The sequence below is a fragment of the Brassica napus genome, chromosome C8, assembly GCF_020379485.1.
Source record: "Brassica napus cultivar Da-Ae chromosome C8, Da-Ae, whole genome shotgun sequence".
NCBI lineage: Eukaryota > Viridiplantae > Streptophyta > Magnoliopsida > Brassicales > Brassicaceae > Brassica > Brassica napus.
This window is the reverse complement of record NC_063451.1, coordinates 28,543,053-28,557,939: the sequence shown is the minus strand read 5'-3', so window position 1 is coordinate 28,557,939 and position 14,887 is coordinate 28,543,053. Positions and strand designations below refer to the sequence as shown.

Here is a 14,887-nt window from a genome sequence, read left to right as displayed (position 1 = left end):
TTGATATCTAAGCAAAAATCATATATAGGAGAGTAGGATATGGTATGCGAAAGAACATTACGTTTAGTTTAATCAGCCTGTAAAAGGTAAAAACTCAATAAAACTTCTTGCTCTCACAAAAGCTATAACTGACGCTCACGTCTTAGTTTCTGTAAACACAATGTCGACGGAAAAGAAACTGCATGCGTCTCCTTGCTTATTATTACTCAAGACTTGATCATATCTATCAAAGAGAGGTCTTAAGAAACCAGAATCACTTAGTTGCGGAACTCATCCATGAAGTTCTTGTGGAACTCAGTGAGACGGTTCACGATTGCAGGAATCTTTTCTTCTTGAGGAAGTATAGTGCACCTGAAATGCCATGTGCCAGGTACCTACATCAAAACGACAAAACACACACTAGATTAATAACAACAGCAAGTGAAGTTCTTGTTCGGTTATTTGGAGAAGAGAGTTTGTCAATCTCAAACCTGTCTAAAGCCAGAACCAGGGACTACAACTATTCCAGTAGCGTTTAAAAGGCGTTTGCAGTAGAAAGCGTCTGGTGCTGTCTTTGCAGCTTCTGCAGCTGCAATGGCCTTTTGTGGAAGGTTAATGCAAGGGAATAGATACATAGCTCCTTCTGCTCTGTTGCATGTGACACCCTCCAACTTGTTCAGAGCTTCTTCAAGGGTCTGCACGGTTCAACCCAAACACATTAAGATTTAAGACCATAAGTAACTGTGTATCATAGTAACTTCTCTGTGAATGGCTGGCTAACCTTTGCACGTTTTGCTAAAGACGAGAGTATTCCCTCTTTCTCTGCTATGTATGACTCATAGGAGTCGTCACCAGGCTGATCAAAATTTAATAAAAGCTGTTAAAGTCAATTGAGCTTAAACAAAACCAGCTGTTAAAGTAACATAGATGTTTTATAAACCTTGGGAGGGCTCATGACGAGGCTGGCGAGAATCTGACCAGAGATGTTGGAGCAAAGATTCACAGAAGCCAATTTGTATATCTGTGCTCTTACATCAGAAGTGAAGCCAGTAACCTCCATGTAACCACCTCTCTTCCCACACTCTCCGTAGTACCCTATTGATAGAAAGAATGAATCCAACTTTGAGACTAATTGCACATAGCAACGATCATAAGCTTATCAATAGAGTAAGAAACAAGTTATTTTCTCACCTTTGGAGATAGACTGGAACGAGACTAAGCAGACATCATTCTCACCGTAGCCCATAGACCGGGCTACTTTCTTGAAAGAGTGGAACTTTTTGTCAGGGACGTAAACGTTTTCCTGATAAACCTCGTCGGCTAAGAGAACTAAGCCTTCTTTCTTACAGAAATCAACAATCTCGCGCTGGTTTTCTTCCGCAAGAACCTTTAACCAGACAAACAACAGGTCGAATATAAGACAAAAAATAAAACTTGGACCGATGAATAGATTTGTGGTTTAGTCTTGAGCATCCAGTTTACCTGTCCTGTCGGGTTGCCAGGGTTGATGACAGCCAAGGCTCTTACAGTGATGCCCTTTGACCTAGCATCCTCCAGTTGCTTCTTCAGCTCAGATATCTCAAGGCCCCATCCTGATGCTTCGTCAAGGTAGTACGGAACCTACCACAAGAAGATGACAGCAATCAGAAGAACCAAAATGATATCGTCATCAGACAGACATAAGGAAACATACCAGACTTCCGCCATGAAGGGCAATGGAAGCTGAGTACAGTGGGTACTGAGGAATAGGGCAGAGGATTCCATCTTTCTCCGAACTTATGAGAAGTTGCATCATCATATGAACCTAGAACGAGAGAAACATTAATCTCACTATAAATAAAAAAACTTGTTCTATAATTTTCCACGAGTCCAGGAAAGTTTGATGATTGGTTACCCCAGGGCTAGCACCATCTGTCATGAAAATATCATTAGGATCAGCAGGGAAACCATCACGGGCTTCGATTCCAGCAGCAATGGCATCACGTAGTCCCTTGATACCCTGAGACAAAACAGAACATGTAAGAAAATGAATCATTCACTGAGAGAGGGAGAGATGCTGTGTAAGAATGACAATGCGCCATACCTGGCTGTGGCTGTAAGCACCGGTAGCTTTCCCAGGAATCTGGTCGAGAATCTTCCAAGCACGGTCAATAGAATCAGAACTGATAAAAATTGCAACATCCATTGTTAAACAAAACCTTATACCACCAGAGTAGTGAGGTTAGAACATATAAATGGTACCTGAACAAACCATGTGTTGCACTCTCGTCCAACAAAGCGGTGTGAGAACACAAAGCAAGAACCTGAGAGAAGACATAGATGTTACAAGTTAACTCAACATATGCAACAAATCAAAAACCATCAAAGCTCACTTATTTTTACCTCTCTGAAAAATGTGATCGGCTGCTGGCCAAGAGATTGCGGATTTCCAATGTTACAGTAGATAATCTGACCAAAAGCGGATGACATTTGTATTGGAATCAAGTTTGAAGGCACAGAAAAAGACCTACACCGACGATTATAAAGTACCTCATCGAAGGGATAAGCATCCTTGTTAATCTTCAAATCTTCTTGAAGTTTCTGTAAGGTGGGAGAAGAAAGCAAGATGAGTAAAACAGTCTCATACTTTAGAAGAACACAACTTAGGACAAAGTTGATTGCTTTTACCTGAGCAATGTTGACAATCTCTCCACGGACAGCATACTCACATTTCAGAACCTGACACAACCCAAAAAATAAAATAGTTCAAGACAACAGTCAATAGAACTAGCTATCGATGCAGAACTGTTCCCTGAGAAAGAAACTATTCAATTTAAAAGAACTGAGCATGGTCATGTCAACAAAATGGGAAGAAAAAAGCGTTAAACAACCAATTAATTAATCACAAAGATCGAATCTTTTACATGATGAATCTAGAAAGGAACAGAGACACTAAAGCAATTTAAAAGAAAAAAAGTATCAGCTAATATAATAATACATAACAAAGATAAATCTTAAGTGTTAATAATCAACCCTAAGCAGATGCTCAAACACGTATCAATCTCCACAACTCCATACCACAAACAAAAAGCAACCACAGCTATTTGATTAAAGAAGAGAAACAAAAACTCCACCTTGGGGTTGAGGGAGTCAAGAGTAACGGGAAGAGAGGACGACGACGAATCAGAACCAGAACCAGACATGTCTGACGACGAAGAAAAGAGACGCGGCGAAGAAAGAACAGGAGCAGAGTCGGAAGCGGCTAGTAGAGAGAGAAGGCGGAGGCTTTTGTGATGACGACGAGTCTGATCAATGAGATTTTTAGCTTGGCCAATAACGAATCTCCGCATCTGTGTCAGCTTTTTATAATTTTTACTTGGTGCCCAATCACAAAACCAGTAGATTTTTCAATGGTTTTGTCTCAAAAGACGAAAACTCTTCTTTCCTTGATTTTGACCATTTACTTTACTCCGTCCACCGATTTCGAATTTTATGGAATGTTTTTATTTTCAACGATTATTTTCCTTTCTTTCTTTCTATTCTGCCAAAGATCAAACTACATATATAGTAACCAAATTCTAATGCATATCTTGCTAACTAAATTTCAATGGTCTAATACAACAGCAATTCAACATTAATCAACTTCTGGTGGAATCTCTGTATTCAGACAAAACCAAGTGCTTTATTATATTTCCAAGTCCGCGAATTCATAATAGGTATTGGGCCATTATAGGCCCGTATTATTCTGGCCCAACAAGAGCTTGATTCCCTACCGAATCTAAGATACGAACCGGAATGAATTGTTGAAATATTTTCCGGTTTAGATAAACCAACCAAGTTTGGCTACTTTCTCTCTCTACCTGGCTAGAATAGAAAGAGAGAAGATTAATTAACGAGAAACTCCAGAGGAAGAGAGAGAGAGAGCCATCCTCCTCGATAAAAATCGATCAAGGTGCTGAATCCTTCTATCATTTTTTTCTTGGATCTACTGTTATCTTCTTAGGAGTTTCTTCGTTGCATTTTCATATTTGATGTGATTTTCTTCGTATTCTGCGTCTATGGGTAAGAGGGAAAGCTTTGATTGCAATTCGAATTGTGTATGTTTCTCCTTGTGAGAAAGCATCTTGGGGTTTTTTTCTGAGATATTGATTGATGAAGTTGCAGTTGATTCGAGCTGGTCTGCGTATGATTCTTGTTTAAATCAAAGGAGTTTCTGGGTTGAGATATTTTTTTTGGGGATTGCCAGATATTTTTCTTTCACATTTGTAATCGAATCGATTGAATTTCAATTAGGTTGCTTTCGGTTAGGTTATAGATTTTGGGGATTCTTAGTGAAAGGTATGCCAAGTGTTGTTGTTGATTTAAGTTTCACCTGTAAAAATATTCGATTAGGTGCTGCGTAATAATATTTTGAAGTAGTATCCTTCTTTCTGTATAGGTTGTTGTGAGGTAGTCCAATAGTTTACATGAATTGTAGTATGGGCTTGTTAAGTTTTCTGATCCCATGCTAAAATGTCTAAACTTGGCTTGAAGCCTAATCTATAGGATCGACTGCATCTATTTGTTTGTTGATACTCATTTTTGTGCAGGTTTGCATGGTTTATCCAATTGTGTGTTTGTTATTTTCTTAGGTTTTAGTTTCCTTACTATTCGCAAGGTTTGGGTAAACCATTGGTGCCAAAGATTCTGTTTTTTTGCTTTCGTTTGTCTAACTGGCCCGTTTCATTTGCAGGTATACGTTCACGCTGTTGATTATTTTAAACAGAAGCTTGCAGTTATTCACTTAGTCCATAGTCCATAGATGGCACAAAAGGCTTGTATTAAACGTCTCCAAAAGGAATATAGAGCACTTTGCAAGGTACAGGGTACATGATTCCTTTAAGTTTTATGTCAATTTTTTCCCCAACCAAGTTCTCAAATGTTGCTCTACCTGTATATGTGTATGCTTTCTTTGTTTTTGGTCTACAGTAAGTTGCGTATCTTCTTTTGTTTCTTTCGGGGTTATTTATGATAGGTTCTGTTTTGGGCCTTTAGGAACCAGTCTCCCATGTTGTTGCTCGTCCTTCCCCAAATGACATTCTCGAGTGGCGTAAGCCTTTTCTTTCTTTTTATTTTATGTTTGGTCTATATTTTCTCCTGTTGAATTCTCGTAACCCTATTTAAAATTGTTTACTATGATGAGGTTAGGCAGAACAGGTCTTACTTCAATGATAACTTTGATAGAATGGTGAAGATTAGCTTATTAATGGTTTATATCAGCTTAAAAGTAAACACAGAGCTTTTGTAATTTTCTTTTCAGTTATGTAACGCTGTAAGTGTTATTGTTAGTGTTTCAAAAAAAAAAGTGTTATTGTTAACTTGATTGTATAATTAGGGAGTTTCAGCCTTTCTAGTATTATTACTGCATTTAGTATTTAAATAAAGGTAGATGGATCTGTTACTAACAAGCAGTTGAAACATTGGCGTTAATCTTACAGATTATGTTCTGAAAGGTAGTGATGGAACACCTTTTGCAGGTGATATTCTTGTCTGAAATTTCTTGTTAGTTTTGGCTTCTGCATTCCTAAGCAGAATCCATTTTTCATCTTCGGTTTCTCTTTAACAGGTGGATATTACTATGGAAAGATCAAGTTCCCTCCAGAGTATCCTTATAAGCCACCTGGAATTACGTATGTTCTTTGGTTCTTTAGAAGTTGCCCTGAGCATTAATTAATCTTATTTCAGTTTGTAGTCCAGCTTCTAATGAAACACTCCTGTTTTTTTTTTTAATGCCCCAGAATGACTACACCAAGCGGTCGGTTCATCACGCAAAAGAAAATATGTTTGTCTATGAGTGATTGTAAGCTCAGTGGTGCACTTCTTATTTGTTGTTTCGTTGCAAGCAAGTGTTTCAATATCTGAATAACTTTACATGACATTTTCAGTTCATCCAGAAAGCTGGAACCCGATGTGGTCTGTGTCAAGGTATGAATTCTCTCCTTTTCACATATATTATAGTTGACTTTCACTATGTTCATTTATTTTTGAAAGATGAGAGGATTGATAAATCTGTAGCTAACCACCGACATTTTCATGTATGCAGCATACTTACAGGACTCCTCTCATTTATGGTAAGCTCTAAAAGTTTTTCTTTTCTTTACTCTGAAGTGCGTCTCATACATATGGAATTTTGTATTGAAAAATCTACACATTTTTATATTACTGTAATGTGGACTAACGGTGCTGTTAGTTTATCATCTACTTATATGACATGGTAATATCTCTTAGTTCTGTTATTGAGCCTTTTTCTATCGTTTTCCTTGTGGCGCAGATGGATACCAGTCCAACAACCGGAAGTGTGAACACTACTGTAGCTGAGAAACAACAGCTGGCTAAGTCATCTCTCGCTTTCAATTGTAAAACGTAAGATCATCCCACCATATACAATAATAGAATTCATGATACAGGATAGTCATTTGTCTCCAATGTACTTACTGGTTACAGCCCAGCATTCCGAAAGCTATTTCCAGAGTACGTAGAGAAGTACAAGCAGCAGGAACTAGCTGAACAAACGCGACAGACGTCACCAAAGTCTCCTCAAGAGAGCAATACAAAAGCAGAGTCAGAGAAAACAGTAGTCAACCCAACAAAGGAGGACTCGGAGGGTGGCTTGAAGGAGAAGAGGAAGAAGAAGAAACAAGGATTACCAGCGTGGATAATAGTGTTGCTTGTGTCGGTGTTCGGTGCAGTAATGGCCTTGCCTTTGCTTCAACTTTGATCTCTATGCAACAAAAACATAGAAATGGACGAGTCTTTCCTTCACATAAGATCTCTCCATATCAGGAGTAGTCTTCTTTTGTCTAATGGCTCTTACTTTGAATTTTCTCAGTTTTAGCCTCCTTTCATGGTTTGTGCTTTTACATTTCATAGTTTGTATAGTATATGGTTGGTTTGCATTGGATAAATAGAACCTTATGGTTTTCAGTCGTACTACTTATCCAACACATTCATGTGTTGTTGGTCCATCATCAATCAAATACAAAATTTCACTTAAATTTTGAGCGAGTTGTGACAAATATATTCTATTCCAAATAATTTTAGCTAAATCTTTATTTCTATATATTTCTATTTATCTATATAGGGTAGATTTTTACTTTAGTTAGATGTTTTTTTTAACGTAGGATAATTATGCTATTACAACTATGAGAAATATTACAGACGATTCTACAGCCGACAACTCTATCTGCCGTATGAGGATTCACGCTTGATTGCATCACCTGAGCCGTCCTATGAGATCCATGCTTGACGGTACTTCTTGCGCCATGCTGCAGATCTTTTGTAAGCATTTTGGTTAGATTTTTGGTTCAGAAGTATAAGATATTATTGTTATTATTGTTGTAAGTTGAAGATATGAGAATATTTTAAGAGCAAAATATAAATACTTTAGGAATTTTGTTTAGAAAAAAATTAAACTTTTGTAGCTTAAAAATCTCTATAGAATATTAAAAGCGGTTTGTGCTTGAAAAAAAAAAAAAACAATTTTAGCTGTGAAAAGATTTTAAAACAATTGCAAATCAAGCCCATAAATCTATCGGATTTCAATTCTAAAAATCAAATAATTTGTTTTATTTTTTTTTTCCGGGAAATTAAAAGCTCAGTTATTCCTCTAGGCCCGTCACTCCCTCCCTCTCTCGGCGATGGATCGCAACTCGTCGGACGAAGACGAGGACCACCGTAACTTAATCCCACATCACGACACCAGAGAAAACGAGCTTCATTCCGCCACTAATAGAGAAAACGGCGGTGGCAGAAGCCCGAGATCGACGTTCCAGATCGAGGAAGCCTCGTCCCGATCCGGTAACCCTCGCAAAATCTCACTCAACAAGCGTTACGTCATCGCGGCCGTCTCACTAACTCTCCTCCTCGGCTTTTTCCTCTTCTCATTCACTGATACTCGCACCTTCTTCCCTCTGAATCTCTCAACCTTCAAGCTCGATCCACTCTCGGTACAAGCCAAGGAATCAGAGCTCCGCGCCCTGTATCTTCTAAAGCAGCAACAGCTCGCGCTCGTCTCTCTCTTGAACCACAGCAACTCCTCGAACGCGATTGAATCTAATGTGGTGGAATCCGCTATTTCGCTGAGCAAACAGATCGAAGAAGCGCTTCTCTCACCACACGGGACAGGAAACTCCTCCCTCTCGGTTCTTGGTTCAGACAGATGTAAGAAAGTAGATCAGAGCTTGTCGGAGAGGAGGAGAACGATCGGGTGGAAGCCTAGAGAAGACAAGTTCCTCTTCGCGATCTGTCTCTCGGGGCAAATGAGCAACCACCTGATCTGTTTAGAGAAACACATGTTCTTCGCTGCCTTGTTAAATCGAGTCCTCGTGATCCCGAGTCCTAAGTTTGATTACCAGTACGACAGAGTGATTGATGTAGACCGGATCAACACTTGCTTGGGGAGAACCGTTGTTGTTTCTTTCGATCAGTTCAAGGAGAAGAAGAAGGCTCGTATTGATAGGTTTATTTGTTACTTCTCGTCGCCGCAGCCTTGTTATGTTGACGACGAGCATGTTGGTAAGCTCAAGGGGTTGGGGGTTTTGATTGGTGGGAAGCTTGAGTCTCCTTGGAGTGAGGATATAAAGAAGCCGAGTAAGAGAGGTTTTGAGGAAGTGGTGGAGAAGTTTAAGGGTGATGATGGTGTGATTGCTATTGGGGATGTTTTCTATGCTGATTTGGAGAGAGAGTGGGTGATGCAGCCTGGTGGACCTATTAAGCATAAATGTAAGACGCTGATTGAACCGAGCAGGCTCATTGTGTTGACAGCGCAGAGGTTCATCCAGACGTTTTTGGGGAAGAATTTTATTGCGCTTCATCTCAGGAGACATGGGTTCTTGAAGTTCTGGTGAGGTCTTTTTTGCATTTGTCTCTTTTTAGGTTACATAAACTTGTCATTAGAGTACCATTTGGTTCTGTTTTGTTAATTAGTATATGCTTTGCTTAGGCACTTATGTGTAGCAAGGTGTCTAAGTTAGGATTTTGAAGAAACTGTGTTTGATTTATAGCTGGTTCTGTCTCTAATGAAATGATTATATGGGCAGCAATGCGAAATCGCCGAGTTGTTTCTATCCGATACCACAAGCTGCAGACTGCATCAGTCGGATAGTGGAGAGAGCCAATGCTCCAGTAATCTACCTTTCAACAGATGCTGCAGAGAGTGAAACCGGTCTGCTTCAGTCACTAGTAGTCGTTGATGGAAAAGTCATTCCACTTGTCAAACGTCCACCTCGCAACTCAGCGGAAAAGTGGGACTCGTTGTTGTATAGACATGGTATAGAGGATGACTCTCAGGTAACCAATGCCACTGCGGTAATCCCTTTATTACTGGTTTATGGACCAAAGACTTTGTTATTTAACAGCAAAAAAATCTATGGACTATGATCTTGTAACGGTCTTTGTTTGATATGTCTTGCGCAACCGTGATGTATGTCAATACTCTTCTCTCTCGTATTCACTTGCTTGTTGCGGTTGGTTTTTGGAATGTGAAGGTGGATGCTATGTTGGATAAGACAATATGTGCAATGTCAAGTGTCTTCATTGGAGCATCGGGTTCAACTTTTACAGAGGATATTTTGCGTCTAAGGAAAGACTGGGGAACTTCTTCTATGTGCGATGAGTATCTCTGTCGAGGCGAAGAGCCAAACTTCATAGCAGAAGATGAATAAAAAAGTAAACACATTCGTTAACTTTTTTATGTCTTCTGAATCCATTGTTCTTTTTTTTTTACCTGTATTATAATAGTGCCTTTAGCGTAAGATTCTTTTGATTATTTTTCGACAAGAGGAGAGTTTCTTCCTTGACAATCATCTGTTTCATCGGAACTACTTGATAGCTTTTGAAACAAGTAACCAGAATGTTGCATAGATTGTATACATAACTGAATTACTAAGGGATATGTTTGAATTCTGCTGTCACCAGAAGACAACACTACATTACCAACTACACAGAACATACAAACGCTCTTGTTTTTGTTCTTTATTTCTCTTGACCTTACAGAGTTAGGGAACAATCAAAACAGAGTTGTTTTAGACAGTATGAGCTGCACGGATCATCTTTGAGTCAATTTGTTTGAGCTTGATCACAGATTCTAAATGCCTTGAAACCGAGTGGCCCTCCACGAGCCTATCAGATGATGACCAAAGATAAAAAGTTTTGTATGAATCAGAGATGGTTCTAGTAGTATACGAAATGGAAAGAAGAAACCAAAAGAGAACCTGGCGATTTCTGCACGCCTTCTGGTTTGTTCAGCGATCCAAGAAGGGCGAGAGCGACTTCCACCGAGCTCTTCTGCTGAATGACTTCTCTGAGTGATGGTTACATTCGCCGTTCCATCATCTTTCTTATAAGTAAACGCTGTCTACATGACAAAAAAAACCAATAGTCTTTGTCTTTAAGAAACAATCCAGTATAAGTCTGGGACTGAGTAACAAGACAAGACATGCACCAACCTTACGGTCTAATACGAGGTTCCAAGCATCTCCACTCAATGCATAATTGAAGACAAACTTTATAACATCTAGAGGTACATAAAATATCAGACTGTATAACCATATAACACCTGCCCATCCCCATCCAATGCCTGTGATGTTAGCAAAGCTGATCTTGGCATAGACAGCAATCAATGTAGCCGCCTGTGTACATGAAACAAACAAGTCAACATCAAGACCTATAGCATTGTGTGATGGTAAGGGTTAAGGATGAAGAGTTCTTACAAGTTGAGCAACAAGGAAAGCAAAGATCAGGAGAGTCCCGGGACGTTCTAGAAATGACCAGCTTCGACTACGTGTTACGAATATGAGTGCTTGGCTAATGATGCTCACTTGGAGATACACAGCGGATGAGACTTGTTCAGTGTTCTTGGCGATTGATTTTACATGGAAGTGTTTCTGCAGAGTAATAAAGTTCAAGAGATGGTTACATATATGCATTCTTCTCAGTAAACATAATCGAATATACCTCGAAGAAGGTGGTAGAGACAATGAGCCAGTAGAACAGGACTGTGACCAATGCTAAGTATGTTCCAATGACAATTCCAGTCGCAAATATCTGGTTGAGCTTCCAACTCTCCGGTGTAGGAGATGGCCTAACTCTATCTTTGGAGATAGTCATGATGGTTCCTGATGCATAGGTGATCAACAAGACCACTTGAGGGTGTGAAAAATCAACATGAATCTATTGAGAGGATCATAAGATTACCATCATTGAGTATTGCAATGATTAGAACCATGAAAGGTGGGAAGTCATATTCCCATATCAATGCTAAAAGTGTAAAACCAAGCTGCATGAGAAAAAAAAAATGATAAGAATAGAAAACTCAAGTAGGTGTGTGATTTACACCAACATGAGTCAGATCATGTAATATGAAGCTTCTTACCACTATTCTTATGGTGATTGAGACTGCATATACCTGCATATTCTTACTGATTAGTGTGACTCTACTTGGAAAGTTGAATTTATTTAAGCTATATGTGGTACTTAACTGTATAGTTCTTCATCCTCTGGAAAATGGCTCTGCTAGTCAAGACAGCACTGATGATTACACTTAATCCAGGCTCAGTTAGTACTATGTCAGCAGAACTTATTGCAGCATCTGTTGCATCAGCTACAGCTATTCCAATGTCAGCTTTCTTGAGAGCAGGAGCATCATTCACACCGTCTCCGGTCATCCCAACCACATGCTTCTTTTCTTGTAGAATCTTCACAATCTCATACTTGTGTTCTGAGTTTCATGAGAGAGAAAACAAAAACATTAGGATTAGAAATGAGAGCAAGTCTGAAACCCTGTAGATGTAAGCGTTGTGGTTTGATTATTGACCAGGGAACACTCCAGCAAATCCATCTGCCATTTCAATTAGCTCATCCACTGGAATGGCTTCATGCTCATCATTGTTGTTGTGGCCTAACAAAGAGGAAGAAGGATACATGTTGGTTCCCATACCAAGACGTCTGCCTGTCTCCTTTGCTATTGCTAACTGATCACCTGAAAGTTTTATAGCACAATGAGAGAGTGTCTGAAAGAATGTAGCTCTGTTGTTTGAGATTCAGACTTACCGGTGATCATCTTAACACAAACTCCAAGGTTAAGAGCTCTAAGGATGGTTTCACCACTGTCATGCCTTGGAGGATCAAACAGTGGTAACAAACCACAGAACTTCCATGGTCCTCCAGGGTTATTGCTGCTTCTTTCTGGAATTTCCTGGAAAAAAGTAAGAAAGATGACTCAATGAATTGGAGTAACTAAGGCCAAAAAAATACACTTAAGATAAAACCAAATCAAGAAAGCGTACAGAGATGTTACCTGATAAGCAACTGCTAAAGACCTCAAACCTTTTTCAGCAAATCTATTGATAATGGCATGAACTCTTTGCGCAATCACATTGTTATGTTGACACAAGCTTAGAACCTACATGTATATAACAGTTGAATCAGTGATAGTTTGTGAATCAGTTTGGTAAGTACCAAGAATAGGATGATACTTAACTTGTTCAGGAGCTCCTTTGGTAGCGCGATACCATTTACCATCAGAATCAATATATGTTATTGCAGTACGTTTGTCCACAGGATTGAATGGCAAGAAATGAACTTCTTTAATGTTTGCACGAGCCTACAAAAAAAAAAACCTTTGTATGAGACAAAACTTCTAATAAGGTGACAAGTAGTCTTATCAAAGAGAGTTCACGTACCTCTCTAGGATCAGCAAGCATGCTAACAATTGCTGTATCTATAGCATCCTGATTCTCTAGCCGTGATGCTCGGCCTGCAAGCAACAAAACTGTGTCCTTGTTCATATAGTCGGCAAAAACCTGTGCAGATGGATTAGCACATTTAAACACCAAGATTAGTTGAATAGAGAACACAGAGAAGGAGGTACTTAACTATATTCACTGTACTTGAAATGAAAGTCATATGAGAAGTATTGGTACCTCAATGAGATTTCTATCAACGGAAAGACTATTTAAGGTAAGTGTTCCAGTTTTATCACAGCAGAGGACATCCATCCCAGCCATCTCCTCTATTGCGGTCATCCTTTTGGTAATGGCACCCTTTTAAAACAAGAAGAAGCATTAGATTCATCTCTTTTTGCTCTATTCTAGTTAAAGACTAAAGAGAGAAAAGACAATGAGATCTGTTACCTGTTGTGAAAGTCTATGAGACCCAATGGCAAGTGTGACAGATAGTACAGTGGGCATGGCAATGGGTATACCTCCAATAAGTAGGACAAGAAGGTTATTGATCCCAACCCTGTAGGGGCGGTGTTGTATAGGGAACATGACAATGATTTCAAGAACCATTCCAACAGCAATGGAGCAAATGCAGAAGTTCCCAATTGATGTCAGAACCTATAAGAAAAACATGTTATGTTCTTGCAAGCTGCATACTGTATTATTGTATTTCACCACTTTTAAGAGAAAGAAAGAACCTGCTGAAGATGTCCAGTTACATCTGTGCTGTCCACCAAACATGCTGTCTTACCAAAGAAAGTGCTAGAACCAGTGGCTATCACAACAGCTTCTATTTCACCTTGCTTACAAGTAGAGCCAGAGAAGACTTGTTCACCCTTCTTCTTGGTCACAGGTACCGATTCACCGGTCAGCACTGACTGCAGGAATACATGTTAACCTCAGAGACAAGTCTTTACATAGTGCACTAAAAGAACATACCTGATCAATTTTCAAGGGGTCTCCATCAAGAAGGCGAGAATCAGCAGGAATGATATCTCCAAGTTTTATGCTAATTATATCACCAGGTACCAAGATAGACGCATCCTGCTCTTGCCACTGTCCATCTCTAAGAACCTGTAAGTGTGGATCTTTATCAGAATTTAAGGTTAATATGGAAAAGACAGTGTAGAATCAAAACCATATGAGGGGAAGAAGCAGACTCTAGTTTTTAGAGCCAAACGAGCCATAAGAGCAGCAGCAGCATTCCCAGCATTGTTCTCTTCAAAGAAGCTGATTGTTGCGTTGATCAGTAAAAGACAAACTATTCCAACAAAGTCTTCCCAGTCAGGACCCTGGCTCTGTCATTTCACCATGAGTTTCAAGGTGTATCTTCATAAAGTAAAGAAGAAAGAAACGGTTACATAAACTCTGATTGTCTTACTTCACTGTTTGCAAGGGCGATGGCTATCAAAGCTGCAGCTTCCATAACCCATGACAAGGGATTCCACATAAAGCCTAGGAACTTCAGAAACTTATTCTCCTGTATCATTGTTTTAAACAAAATATTAGAGCTCATAAGCTTCAATACTGTCCTTGGAAGGAACACTATGGAGACATTTTGAAGATAAGTTGTTTATTACCTGTTTCTCTTCGAGTCTGTTAAGACCAAATATCTTCAATCTTTCTTCAGCTTCTTCAGATAAAAGCCCTCTAGGAGTTGTTCTTAGGTGTTCAAAAACCTCCTCCAGTGGCAATAAACCCTGCCAATCTCAAGCGTCAAACCTTTTTTTATTACCACTATGAAGCCAAGTATTAAGAGTAAAAAATTTAAAGGAAACACACATCATACCAAGTCAACTCCTTCTCTGTTGAAAGTATCAGGATCCAGCAATGGCTTGTCTAAATCCCCAGCCATGATTAAAGCTTTCAAAGCCACTGCCCAACTTCAAAAATCTAGGCTCCAGGGTTTGATCCAAACCATGAAACTAATGAAAAGAAACGATAAATTCTTCAATGAACATAAGAATAGTGCATAAACCTATAAATTTTTTTTTATGCTACTTATTTAATAAGGTTGATGCGAGTTAATTATTATGAAACAAAGGACTTAACAGCATCTAATATGATGACACGAAGCTACTAATATCTTTGTCTTCGAGAATGCTACTGCAGGTGAATAGGCGAAATAGGAAAATTTTAAAAAGGTTAGTGAATATTGAAACCACCTTTCC

General features: G+C 39.1%; 4 protein-coding genes across 6 annotated transcripts; 2 read left to right on the top strand and 2 right to left on the bottom strand.

The window, feature by feature from the left end:
- LOC106416035 (alanine aminotransferase 1, mitochondrial-like) lies at window positions 1-3,476 on the bottom strand. The gene is made up of 14 exons (XM_013856861.3): window positions 3,093-3,476; window positions 2,647-2,697; window positions 2,509-2,559; window positions 2,362-2,427; window positions 2,221-2,282; window positions 2,063-2,141; window positions 1,874-1,978; window positions 1,673-1,783; window positions 1,462-1,599; window positions 1,171-1,366; window positions 920-1,074; window positions 761-835; window positions 471-674; window positions 1-374 (listed from the first exon to the last, which is right to left on the bottom strand). Exons 1-14 carry the CDS (start codon window positions 3,306-3,308, stop codon window positions 258-260), a joined length of 1,626 nt encoding a protein of 541 aa, XP_013712315.2. The 5' UTR covers window positions 3,309-3,476; the 3' UTR covers window positions 1-257.
- A 281-nt stretch (window positions 3,477-3,757) lies between these two features.
- Window positions 3,758-6,930, top strand: LOC106411932 (ubiquitin-conjugating enzyme E2 34). 3 transcript variants are annotated; one of them, XM_013852796.3, is made up of 10 exons: window positions 3,758-3,910; window positions 4,691-4,816; window positions 4,993-5,047; window positions 5,436-5,474; window positions 5,564-5,627; window positions 5,736-5,797; window positions 5,883-5,922; window positions 6,041-6,068; window positions 6,269-6,360; window positions 6,442-6,930. In XM_013852796.3, exons 2-10 carry the CDS (start codon window positions 4,760-4,762, stop codon window positions 6,713-6,715), a joined length of 711 nt encoding a protein of 236 aa, XP_013708250.2. In that variant the 5' UTR covers window positions 3,758-3,910; window positions 4,691-4,759; the 3' UTR covers window positions 6,716-6,930. The 3 variants fall into 3 exon arrangements, with proteins under 3 accessions (XP_013708250.2, XP_022563734.2, XP_013708251.2); XM_013852797.3 differs by having other exon boundaries at window positions 3,872-4,020; XM_022708013.2 differs by lacking the exon at window positions 5,436-5,474.
- A 625-nt stretch (window positions 6,931-7,555) lies between these two features.
- Window positions 7,556-9,899, top strand: LOC106416313 (O-fucosyltransferase 5). The gene is made up of 3 exons (XM_013857173.3): window positions 7,556-8,839; window positions 9,036-9,285; window positions 9,483-9,899. The coding sequence occupies exons 1-3, from the start codon at window positions 7,635-7,637 to the stop codon at window positions 9,657-9,659; spliced, it is 1,632 nt and encodes a 543-aa protein (XP_013712627.2). The 5' UTR covers window positions 7,556-7,634; the 3' UTR covers window positions 9,660-9,899.
- On the bottom strand, window positions 9,787-14,752 carry LOC106416312 (ATPase 10, plasma membrane-type). Its single transcript, XM_013857171.3, has 21 exons — window positions 14,506-14,752; window positions 14,297-14,416; window positions 14,098-14,196; window positions 13,877-14,014; window positions 13,656-13,790; window positions 13,415-13,594; window positions 13,128-13,334; window positions 12,918-13,037; window positions 12,678-12,797; window positions 12,476-12,598; window positions 12,293-12,397; window positions 12,046-12,190; window positions 11,810-11,974; window positions 11,475-11,713; window positions 11,369-11,401; window positions 11,191-11,272; window positions 10,951-11,111; window positions 10,707-10,880; window positions 10,443-10,625; window positions 10,209-10,351; window positions 9,787-10,116 (listed from the first exon to the last, which is right to left on the bottom strand). Exons 1-21 carry the CDS (start codon window positions 14,569-14,571, stop codon window positions 10,020-10,022), a joined length of 2,835 nt encoding a protein of 944 aa, XP_013712625.2. The 5' UTR covers window positions 14,572-14,752; the 3' UTR covers window positions 9,787-10,019.
- Window positions 14,753-14,887: the final 135 nt, after the last annotated feature.

Bases quoted from the DNA above. Each gene is read 5' to 3' on its own strand.
- LOC106416312 (XM_013857171.3), bottom strand. From the start codon at position 14,571: ATGGCTGGGGATTTAGACAAGCCATTGCTGGATCCTGATACTTTCAAC. The intron at 14,197-14,296 runs GTAATAAACAAC...ACAATGATACAG, and splicing joins ACAGACTCGAAGAGAAACAG to GAGAATAAGTTTCTGAAGTT. The intron at 14,015-14,097 runs GTAAGACAATCA...GTGAAATGACAG, and splicing joins TCGCCCTTGCAAACAGTGAA to AGCCAGGGTCCTGACTGGGA.
- LOC106416035 (XM_013856861.3), bottom strand. From the start codon at position 3,308: ATGCGGAGATTCGTTATTGGCCAAGCTAAAAATCTCATTGATCAGACT. The intron at 2,142-2,220 runs GTACCATTTATA...AATTTTTATCAG, and splicing joins GCAACACATGGTTTGTTCAG to TTCTGATTCTATTGACCGTG. The intron at 1,600-1,672 runs GTATGTTTCCTT...TTCTTGTGGTAG, and splicing joins CCCTTCATGGCGGAAGTCTG to GTTCCGTACTACCTTGACGA.
- LOC106411932 (XM_013852796.3), top strand. From the start codon at position 4,760: ATGGCACAAAAGGCTTGTATTAAACGTCTCCAAAAGGAATATAGAGCA. The intron at 4,817-4,992 runs GTACAGGGTACA...TTGGGCCTTTAG, and splicing joins AATATAGAGCACTTTGCAAG to GAACCAGTCTCCCATGTTGT. The intron at 5,048-5,435 runs GTAAGCCTTTTC...TTAATCTTACAG, and splicing joins AAATGACATTCTCGAGTGGC to ATTATGTTCTGAAAGGTAGT.
- LOC106416313 (XM_013857173.3), top strand. From the start codon at position 7,635: ATGGATCGCAACTCGTCGGACGAAGACGAGGACCACCGTAACTTAATC. The intron at 8,840-9,035 runs GTGAGGTCTTTT...TTATATGGGCAG, and splicing joins CATGGGTTCTTGAAGTTCTG to CAATGCGAAATCGCCGAGTT. The intron at 9,286-9,482 runs GTAACCAATGCC...TGGAATGTGAAG, and splicing joins GTATAGAGGATGACTCTCAG to GTGGATGCTATGTTGGATAA.